Source organism: Haplochromis burtoni, unplaced genomic scaffold, assembly GCF_018398535.1.
Source record: "Haplochromis burtoni strain Fernald_Lab_line unplaced genomic scaffold, NCSU_Asbu1 Contig_155, whole genome shotgun sequence".
Taxonomy (NCBI): domain Eukaryota; kingdom Metazoa; phylum Chordata; class Actinopteri; order Cichliformes; family Cichlidae; genus Haplochromis; species Haplochromis burtoni.
In genome coordinates, this window is record NW_024582516.1 from 401,137 (window position 1) to 412,539 (window position 11,403).

General features: G+C 39.0%; 1 protein-coding gene across 2 annotated transcripts; it reads left to right on the forward strand.

Annotated features, from left to right (window-relative positions):
- Window positions 1-243: 243 nt before the first annotated feature.
- tfr1b (transferrin receptor 1b) lies at window positions 244-11,360 on the forward strand. Of its 2 annotated transcripts, XM_005932148.3 has the most exons (20): window positions 244-316; window positions 2,143-2,148; window positions 2,394-2,450; window positions 2,682-2,889; window positions 3,011-3,182; window positions 3,293-3,430; window positions 3,785-3,869; window positions 4,026-4,148; window positions 4,465-4,560; window positions 4,682-4,821; window positions 5,010-5,179; window positions 5,274-5,393; window positions 5,485-5,570; window positions 5,665-5,728; window positions 5,930-5,997; window positions 6,078-6,145; window positions 7,025-7,115; window positions 7,243-7,470; window positions 7,558-7,692; window positions 8,572-11,360. In XM_005932148.3, exons 3-20 carry the CDS (start codon window positions 2,418-2,420, stop codon window positions 8,782-8,784), a joined length of 2,238 nt encoding a protein of 745 aa, XP_005932210.1. In that variant the 5' UTR covers window positions 244-316; window positions 2,143-2,148; window positions 2,394-2,417; the 3' UTR covers window positions 8,785-11,360. The 2 variants fall into 2 exon arrangements, with proteins under 2 accessions (XP_005932210.1, XP_014192237.1); XM_014336751.2 differs by lacking the exon at window positions 2,143-2,148 and having other exon boundaries at window positions 253-319; window positions 2,396-2,450.
- The last annotated feature ends 43 nt before the right edge of the window (window positions 11,361-11,403 follow it).

The window sequence follows — 11,403 nt, forward strand, 5'->3', positions numbered from 1 at the left end:
ATCACAAAGTTACAGTTTAAAGGTGTAATTTTTGGAGGCAGAAAAGCTCTGTTTAATTTTTTCTTTATCCAAACTTATTAAACATACGTAACAGAAAAAACAAAACCCAAACAACTAAAAAAAAATCAGTAAATTTTCCTGAGATAATTTTAAGTTGTTCATTAAATTATACTTGTATACTTGTACAGATGTATAACACATTTCTCCGCACATCAAATCACAGGCTCTGCGCATGTGTGTTAACAGACGACCCGGAAGTGGCACAGCTTTATAAAGAAAGGAATCTTTTCAGTAAGGAGGCGGACGTTGTGGAACGGAGGTGAGGGTCCTCGCTTTGGTCTTATAATAATCAATCATTCGCGAATGTATTTTAATTTTGAAAAGAAAGCCTTTTCTTTAGCTGTAGTGCGTTTCATTCGATTCCTGTGAAGCAATGGCTCAGAATATGTGTTAAACGAACGTTTTGCTAATTATCTTAATAGTGTGCAATGTCACCTGGCTTTTCAATGCACTCTCTTGCCACCATGTTTCACTGTTATAGTTAGGCGTAAAACATATGTAATGCTTTTATTTTTTGCCCAATCTTAATAATAACGCATTCTGCGTTATTATTAAGCTTGGGCCAGTTCATTTAGAGCTGGTACATGATGTAACCTTCAGGAACCACTCCCCAACGGCTTCTTGTTTTAGAACTATTCATATATTCATATGTGTGTGTGTGTGTGTGTGTGTGTTGTGTGTATGTGTGTGTGTGTGTGTATTTTTATATGAACTTTATGTGTTATGTATGTGTGTGTGTGTGTGTGGCTGTTGTGTGTGTGTGACTTTATTTATTTTAATGAACTTTATTGGAAAAACAACGAGTATACAACATACAAACAGATGAAGTATACAAAAGAACAGAACATGAACACACAAAATCAGGGGTAAAATTCTTGCTTCATTCCTGCTTGCTCTGGTAATGTTTTATAAATGTATGTAAGCCTTATCCTTAATGGAGGGAGGATTTATTTGAAGATCATTGAATTAAACTAAGCTACTTGCTGGCTGTAAGATGCACTGCAGCAGGAAGTACTTGTATTATCTGCAGGCTGACAAAATGTCTTCAAAGGACGTGACACATGGGGAAATCTTCCTCCTTTGAGTAAACCACACATGGCATGTTTCAATAGAAAGATTAGTAAATAACCTAAAAATATTTGTGCTATCTAAATAAGGAAGTAGACATCATTTAGATAGCACAAATATTTTTAGGTTATTTTTTCAGTATATATTTCCTGGTTACGTTCTTGGTGTTCTTAAATGCCAAAAAAAATGATGAAACGTTTTTGTTGTGTGGTGCCTTTATGTGATAAACTTGGTCACTGATATTAGTCGACCAACAATTAGTTGGTTTTTTTTCTGATGTTTGCTGGTATGATAATGTTCCATAGTTTCATTTCAGTACAGTTTGTCCAGCAGAGAGACATAAACTATTACATCTTTAGTACTGGCTGTAATATTACTCCCCTGTAAGTTGATTAGAAAACTAAACATTGCTAGTATGAACCACTCGTGCCAATCATTGGGTGCGCTGGTTAACTGCTGGATGTAATATATTAAGAAGCAGGCTGCTCCTGTTTGTTACAGGCCCACATCTTGTAGATGAGAGGGCTGGATAGCAGAAAGAGATGCTGTAATTCTGCACTGCACAGATCTCATTCTTCCCTTATACAGAGTATATAGTTAAACAGATTCTCACTCTATATGCACTTTGATCCACACAGTGTTAATAAAACAAATTTCAACAACAAACAGCACAGCCTTCATAAGGTGACACAGTATTATATGCCAAGCAGAGCTGTAAACTGCATGGTACTGTAAAGACAATTGAATACTATTCTTTATCCTTATTTTACTTGAGAACTGGCTCAATTACTTATTTTCTGTTAACTTGTCGTCTGTGCGGGACCACAGGAGACAGCCCCTGCAGCTCTGTGCTGGCTTTTTTTTTTTTTTTTTGATACCAGATGTCCTTCCTGACCCCCCTAAGGGATTTGTGTCTCCTCCATTATCGTCCAAGTCTTTCCTGCACATATTTGCATTCTTTGCATTCCCAAAAACAACCAGAAAAGCCAAATCCTGTGTGATCCACAGCTCAGATCGAGAATACTGTGTATATAAAACAAGGTTTTACTGTATATAAAATAAGGTTTTTAAGGCAGTTAGTGTAGAGGAAACACTCCACCCTGCAATTCCATGAATAGCTGCTCTGTTACCTGACTTGCTGCACGTCCTCCTTTTTCTTTTTTCTTTTTTTTTCCCCCCCCTCCCTTCTCTCTCGTGTGCTCTCCTGGCCTCTCTCTCTTTGCTGCCCACTGCCTCATCGCCTCTTTGTCCTATATTCTGTTTTTAGAACAACAACAAAACCAGGAGCGATGGATCAGATGAGATTGGCGTTTAACGGCGTGGTACGTTCACAGCCTACATTTTGCACATTGTCACGTCTTTATCATTGTTTGTATCATGAGCAAACTGATAAAACGGAAGCAATCGCAAAGTGACAAGCTTTGTTTAGCTTTTTTGTTTGTTTGTTTGTTTGTTTTTTATTAATTAAAAACAACTGTAGCATTGTCACTACTTATGGAGCTGCTGAATCTGGAGCGTGTCGCTCTCATAGTTTTCACTCTGATCTTCTCCAGGTTAGAAGTGTGCGTTACAGCAGGTTCCCCCTGCAGCCCACAGAGAATGGAGAAAGGCATCTGGAGGTCAAACTGTCTGAAGATGGCACTGAGGAGTTTACAGACGTGGAGGCCGAGGGCTCACCAAGCTTCAGGCCGGCACCTCAAAATTATAGCCGGTGTTCCATTGCCTTCCTGCTCCTGGGAACCCTGCTGATATTGATCGTTGGTAGGTTGTGCTCTGAAAACCTCTTATACTAATCAAAGTCTACAGAAAGGAAAATGACTCTCTTTATGTACTTTGTATGTACTACATTTTAATCGGTTTTGGTGTGTGCTGTTTCTTCCAGGCTATCTGGTTGGTTATATCAGTCACAGTAAACCTAAAGTGGAGTTGCTGAACTGCAGCCCAGTGACACAAGCTCCGGTTGCACAACCTGCAGAGGTTGAGATGGACTTCAAGAACATCTCTCAACTTCTTGCGAGGAAAATGACCAGGGAGGCCTTTCAAAAGACTCTAGGGTACACTGAATATGCACACACCTTCAAACCAAACACACATTTAATGTCAATCATTTCAAGACTAAATTGAGATGCCAACAGAAAAAGTAAATAAGATGTCCTTTCTGCAGGGACTTTGAAAATCCCGGGTGTTCAGCAGGAAGTGATAAAGACATGAGTTTGGCAAACAGCATCTTTGATGAATTCAAGAAACTAGAGATGGATCCCTGGACAGACATCCACGATGTTCAGCTGCCGATCCCAGACAGGTACCTGGAACTTTAAAAAAAAGAAAAAGTTTTTTATTTAATTAAATGATTGTGGCATTAAATCAGAGGGAGGCTTTCTATCTCTGTGATTTCCTGATTTGAGTTTTGCACGGCAAACTGTTTAGTGTAAAAGGAGGAGTTACAAAATCAAAAAAAAAAAATTCTACAAATTACACCTGGATTTGTCCATTGACATTTTCTAATGCTTCATTATAAGTTGTATATTTGTTAAATAAACACTGGAACACACATGCATGTTTGTGACGAGAAATGGATTGAAATGTCACAAACCTGTAAAATAAAGTGTGTCCAAGGAAAATAATTTTTAACAGGTTCTTGCCTTCTCCTTTGCAGCCAGAATCCAAACAAGGTTCAGTTTGGTTCAGAAGATTTCAGCCTTACTGGGTATCTGGCCTACAGCGCTACAGACAGAGTTCAGGTGAGCCTAAAGCTTTGGCAAAGAACCACCTTAGTTTCACTTTCTGAAACCTGTGACACAAACCACGAATGTCAGAAGATTTGTAGTTAGGACTGTTGTTCAGAAACCTTGTGTATCTTGTTAATTTAACTAACTGCTATTAATTGGTATTTACAGGGCAAACTTGTGTACGGCAACTATGGGCGTAAAGAGGACCTGGATATCGTGAATAAAAATAAGGTTGAGTTAAAAGGCTGCGTGCTGCTCGTCCGTGCTGGAAAGATCAGTTTTGCAGAGCAGGTATGTGTGCATGATGAAGATGGTGTAGGTAGGGCAGCAGAGTGAAGCGTTAGAAAAATGAATTCTACTTGTGAGTAACTCAAATTTAACTGCAACTTTGAGGAAATGGGTTCAGTTACTCACAGCTGGTTGTCAAAGTTTTCTTTAAATTGAAAAACTTTCAATTTAATTCGGCTTAAACTTTTATCTTTTACATTGATCAGCCTTCACTTGGAAGGCTTTGAGATGCATTTACATTAAGGAAGCTGACGAGCAGGTTTTGTTCCAGGAACAAAATTTAGTTTTTTTTTGTTTTTGTTTTTTTTCCTTCTTTCAGGTGGCCAATGCTGCAGATAGAGGGGCGTCTGCTGTTCTGATCTACCCCGATGAAGCTGATTACAATTATGTAGCTGACACTGTGCTCTATGGACATGTGAGTTTGTAAAATAAGTCAAGTAGGCAGTAAAGTGTTGTTTTGTTATGATAGTGGAATTTTTTTTTTTTTTTTTTTTTTCCCCCCTTTACCTGAATCTGTGTTTTCATGTCCCCTTCAGGTCCATCTGGGCTCAGGTGACCCCTACACCCCTGGATTCCCCTCCTTTAACCACACCCAGTTTCCCCCAACTCAGTCATCTGGCCTCCCCAAAATCCCAGCCCAGACTCTCACCCGCAGTGTTGCTGTAAAACTTCTTCAGTAAGGCCACACACAGATCAATGCAGACATGAACAGTGTTCTACAGATTAAGAAACATTCATGTTTACCCACTGTGTGATGACCATGATGATCATGGCTCAGCATCAGTTAAACAGGACAGCTGCCAGACACCTCAGTTCAGTATATATCTGCCACAGTTAAAACTTTTTTCATTTGTGTTCTTTTAGGAAAATTGGTGGTCCTGAACCAGATGAAACAAGTGGTTTTAAAGGTGGATTCAAGCAAGTGTCTTACAGGCTGGGAGGCGTTGAGAACATCACTGTTGAGGTCAACAACAAGCTGGTGAACAAGGAGATCCATAATGTGTTTGGGGTGATCAAAGGATTTGATGATCCTGGTAAGACTAAACTTTTATTTGGCGTGACTTAGCTTTTGCTTATTCTTAGGCCAAGACGTGTGACATTAAGATGGATTTGTTCATGAATCTGCAGATCGCTACATTGTACTGGGAGCTCAGAGGGATGCCTGGGGTAGCGGCTACGCCAGAGCCACTGTTGGCACCTCAGTACTGGTGCAGCTGGCCAAAGCTTTCCGTGAAATGGTCGAGAATGGTAAGGAATAAAAACAAAATGCTATACAAACAACAGTTGGTGGGACTGGGTACACTGGACTGCAGTGCAAGAAGTATCATGTCGTCTATAGATGGGTTCAGGCCCAAGAGAAGCCTGGTGTTTGCGAGCTGGAGTGCAGGAGAATATGGAAGTGTTGGCGCTACAGAGTGGCTGGAGGTGAGAACTGAATACCTTTTGAAAGGAAATGCCTGCTGTGTTGATAGTGTTTTAACATGTCTCATCTGTTTGTTTGTTTTGTTTCCTTTTTAAGGGTTATATGGCCTCTATTGACAAAAAAGTGTTCACCTACATAAGCCTGGATGGGGTTGTCATGGGTATGTAGACAAATTTACACATGCAGGACATCTCAGCACTTAAACGGTGGCATTTGTCAGTTGACCTCTTTTGTGTGTGTGTGTGTGTGTGTGTGTGTGTGTGTGTGTGTGTGTGTGTGTGTGTGTGTGTGTGTGTGTGTGTGTGTGTGTGTTTAATTTATTTATTTATTTTTTTCGTTTTTTTTTTCTCTCCTTTACAAGGTAAGGGGGGCTTTATGGCCTCAGCAAGTCCACTGCTCTACAGCCTCCTTGAGACCACGATGAAAGAGGTATTACACTGATTCATAGTGATACACGTTTCGTACAAATGGATAGTTTGTGCTGACTGTAATCTGCCTTGTTCTTAAAGGTTAATAGTCCTGTTGGTGCTGGCACGGTGTACGACATGGCAGGAGAAACAATGTGGGAGGCTAATGTGTAAGTAGGAAACCAGTGTAGTGAAATGAACCACAGTGCATAAAACTTTAGTCAAGTAATAGAGAGGAACACTCTTGCATATGAAGGGACAAATGGATTTACTATAAACAGGCCCCTGGACAATATTTGACTGATGATGATTGATTGTACTCTGAGATTGCACACCTTCATTTATTAAACTATCTGGCTGATGAGCTAGTCCTAAAACATTAAATATACATTTGCAAGTCGAAGTTTTTATGTAGGCAAAATTAAAGTGTGTGTGTGTGTGTGTGTGTGTGTGTGTGTGTGTGTGAGAATATGTATATTTTCAAAGTTGGCAAAGGTGATCTTAAATAGTTTGTACAGTAAAACGACTCTAATAATCAGTGAAATCTGATGTTCTTTAAGCTTGCAAATTTCTGCCAGTTATCAGAATCCAGGTATTTTCACATGTTGGTGCAGTTTTATAACCACCCTCTTGAGACAAAAGCTTGAGCTTCACACGGCTCTGAATGCCATAACGAGTGGAATATTGCTTAATATGGTCATCCCAGGTATTCCGGTTGTAACCCCAATCCACCTGTTCGAAAGTGGGGAACCAATTGGAAGTAAGGAAGAGGAGCTAAAATGGCTCGTTTCAGACAGGATGAGCTGAGTGACTACACAAAGGCTCTGTATAAGATTAAAAAATATTAATAAGTGTGAGTCCTACAAAGCTGTTCTACTAGAGCCAAAAATAAGTATAATTGGCCCCTTTTAAAATAACTGTCTAAACACTTATAAAAATGACTCTAAAGCAGTTATTTCATAGCAGATAATCAGGGATTACTTTGTTTCTTTCTGTTTTACCCATCTACAATAACAATTTTTTTTTTCTTCTTCTTTCCCTGCATGCAGAATGAGACCGATGACAATAGATGACCCAGCCTATCCCTTCTTGGCTTTCTCTGGAATTCCCTCAGTCTCCTTTCACTTCATCAAACCACATGTGAGGGGTGGTTCATTTATATATTTAAAACAAACAAACAAACAAACAAAAAAAAGTCTGCTTGTCGTTTTAAACATTAAGCAAACAGTGATGTGTATTGAACTGTCTGTATGTTTCTCCACTTAAGTCTGAGGTCTACACTTATTATGGCACTCAATTGGACACCATGGACCAACTTAACTATGAAACCAACAATCAAACCAACGAGATCACGGCGATAGCAGCGCAGTTTGCTGGTCAGATGGCCCTGCACCTGGTTCATGACCACCTGCTGAGCTTGGATGTGAACCGGTACAGCAAAACTCTCACCAAGGCTGTGGCGGGCGTCTACAAACACATCCGGCTGCTCTCGCAGGTTGGCGTCTTCCTGACTCTTTTTGTTTCATTTTTATCCATGTTATGAATTTCATGTGATTAAGAATATTTGTTTTGTCTGGTGAAGGATTTGAGTCCCAGCTGGTTGAACCGTGCACGAGGCTCCTTCCAGCGTGCTGCCAGTAACCTCTACAATGACATTGCCAACACCAACTTGGATGACAAAGAAGCCTGTCGAATCCTCAACAACAGGATCATGATGGTAATGCATGTATTACAAGACCTCTGCTGGGTCGTGTGTTGTAATTTAAAAAAACTATACATTTTGAAAATACTTTTCTGCTCCGTACCCCTCCTTTGTTCAGGTTTGCTGAGCCTCAATCTAATTTGTCTCTCCCCTCTCATTCCTAATTTTTGTAAGTTGTAATACCTAAAGCTCAACTGTGAGCTTGACGAGCATGCAAAACATCTGTGGCCCTAGTTTTCCTCTTTTACTAAAAGAGGAAAACTAAGGCCACATGGAATTGTAAGCTCAGTCAGTTTATAGATGTCACAGATGCTGACAGACCAAACTTCATTATGAAGCTTGGCGTCTGTGTTGCAGTGCTGTGCTCGCATCAGAAAATGTTGGTTTACACAAGATTGTCATTAACCAAAAGCTCAGACATGCCATTTTGTTACTTAGCAGAAGTTTTAAGTTAAAACAAACAAACAAAACAAAAAAAACTACAAGATGCTGGATTTTGTATTTTAATTACAAAAAAACTAGTGATGTGGTTTGACCCAACTTAAAATATTGTGCAAAAAATCTTGAACACAATGTTCTAAGGTTCCTTGCTTTATATTTTGATAGAAGAAATGGTAAGTGGGTGCATCGATTTATTGCAACGTGCAAACATGCATGGCATGGAAATGCATGCAATCTACACAAGTGGCCGACATTGTTTTATGGTACCTTATCTGTTAGTTACTGTCTAGTGACGTCCTGGTGTCTTATATCCCAGCTGATGGAAATGAATAAAAAGCTGGGACTCTTTTTCTACACCTAGTCTAGCATTCTTTTCTGGAACCACAAGGAAGAAATCAGCAAGAGCTATTCTGTAGTTACTAATTATGTGAATTTTTGTTTTTTTAACTAAAGGTTGAGCACAGCCTCCTCTCCCCATACGTCTCACCTGTTAAGGTTCCCTTCCGTCACCTACTGTTTGGCCGAGGCTCCCACACTCTGGCGTCCATTGCTGAGACTACTGACGTGGATAAACTCCACACCCAGCTGGCCTTAGCCACCTGGAACTTGCAGGGATGTGCCAATGCCATGGTGGGAAACATCTGGGACCTCGATGAAGAAATTTAAATTGGTGGGACGCAGAGATGTGAGGGTGGGAGTTGTGTGTTTGCATGTGTATTTTTTGGAAAGTAAATCATAGCGCTCCAATATCAGCACTTAAAAGCACAAGCCATTAATCAGAAACCCCAACCTTTGTTATAGGCTCATGCTCAGATTTCAGGGGAATTCAAATCAATTCCACAAATAGTCTCGAAGAGGACAGTGTTAAAGTGTAGGGCTGAAAACTGTGAAGAAGGATTACTTGAAGAAATGAAATGCTACTGACAAATCCACCTCCTCTCAAGTAGACTCGAAGCTCTTGCTGCGACCACTTGCCATCAAAGCACTAAAAGACCTTATATGTATTTGTTTTTTTAATTATTTATCAGTGGCAGTGTCCACTATAAAGCTGTTTGTCTTTTTATACGACATTATCGGAAGCAGTGTCTTCCATAATTATGACGGTTATACTGTCGAAACCTACGGCAGTATCTGCTACAGAAATGACTCCAAATGTTGCTGGGAAAAAAAGACCCAGATAAAGTTTAATCTTTCTACCCTCTTTTTCTTCCTTTAGCGTTGAGCTGCTGTAAAAGCAGGCTTTCACAAATAGACTGACATAAGTGCATCTGTGGAGAAATTAAGGGTATAAAAAATTGTATCTTGGTAGATTAAAAAAAAAAATGTATTTAATGAGATTTTTCCAATGCCTGACTAAAGCTGGCAAGGAAACAAAAAAATTGTCTGCAGTTTGTGGAAAATTATTTATTTATCACAAGCAAAGAGGTTTATTCTGCAATTGGTGACAAAGTGAATGTCAAATAAGGTTTAAAAAACAAAACAAAAGCAATTCAGGCACAATACTAAATCCTCCGAGCTCAAAGAGACCTTTATGTTGCACTGTCTACTTTGGAGCATTTAATGAGTTGTAATATTTTTATCGGGAGCAGTGCCTTCCATAACTAAACCGCATTATCGGGAGCAGTGCCTTCCATAATGATAAACAGTGACGGTAGTTTTTGCCTACCATTGTGTGTTTTTTGTATACGTGTATTTATCGAGAGCAGTGTCTCTCATATTTCACTTGAAAAGTGGAACAACTTATCGGGAACAGTGTTTCCCAGAGTTTTATACTTTATTTATTTGTTTTGGGCTTTTGTTTTGTGTGCATATAGGTATTGTCCTTCATAGAGTGTGTGTGCACTCTTCTGGTTCCTACTGTTTTTGTTTGTGCATACATTTCCTCTTTAATACTATTTCTAATCATAGTGAGCCTCATCTGGGCAGGATTGACAGTACAGGTCGAGGTAGAAAATGAGGACATTATTCCAAACGGCGCATAAACAAAGTCATCTAGATGGGGTGGTGGGAAAAGCAATTTGTCATTTGTATTGGTTATAAATCAGCTAGGAAAAACTCAATACTCACATTTCTAACTTTTCAATATGAATTGATAGTTCTGTGTCTATAGGGTTATTATAATCAGTAGCGGCTCATAGCCAATTAGGTTTAAATTGTGGCACCAATAAAAGTATACCAGTGTCAGTACCTGCATCAGATTCACAATTTTGCTCTTTGAGTTTAATCAGTTTTTCTTAATTTAATCAAATTGTAACTTGCTGATCCTCAAGGAGAAGTGGTTGGGAAAAGGAGAAAGGGGCTACACACCTAAATCTACCCTGCAGTAGCATATTGAAGCTTTTACAGGGTCTCGCTCTTTTAATAGCTGTGATGTCTATAACTACATTATTACTTTAATGTGACTTAACCTTGAAGGATAGGCAAGCCTATTTTAAAATTCCGACATTTAATTGACATAACAGGGAAACTGCTGCTTTCATTATCATTTTTTTTTCTTTAAATTACCTACTGCCTTCCCAGTGAATCCAGTCCATATGAGGCTTTTACTGCTTATACAATAATTCTAAGCACTGAAGGATGTTGAAATGAGTGCACTATAATCATTAAAGTTATAGCAACAAACCTGGTCTGTTAGCCTTGTGACCTCAAAACCTCTTTTCTTTGTTAGTGACTGAAAACACAAATGAATTCACTTGCATGGGTTTTCTCCTCACTGCATGTTACTAAAGTATAGCTCAGAGTGGAACAATATTACAGTTTCACTTGTCCAAATTAAATTTATTTGTGGTTGTTTGATCATAATTCCAACCTTTTGAATTGTTATCCCTGAGTTATAACCGTCAAGTTAAAATGTCATAAATCAGTACAGGATATTAAAAGCTACTAATCGTATCAAAAGGATCAGTCACTGAAAAACTGTTTCATTATTTAAGCGATTTCATTAGTTCAGCTACTCCTGTATTATCTTGCATCCATTACAAGAATAAGTTTCTCCACACTAGTTCGAACTAGAAATGTGATCATTAGAAAATTTGTTTTGGCTCACCGTATTGCTGAAAAATACTGAGACTGATTTCTGTACTTCAGATGTTGTTGACATTCTTTATCGTGACATCCATGTTCAGTAGAAAATTGTAATAAACCCTTTGGCTTAGCATAAAGACTGTCTCGCTCCTTCATTGTCTTAATCCTTAAGGTTTATGTTATAGCTAAAGGCAGGTTCAGCTTTGAGGGTTTTTTGTTTTGTTTTGTTTTTTTAAGTTTTTCTCCCTCTTCAGATGTTCA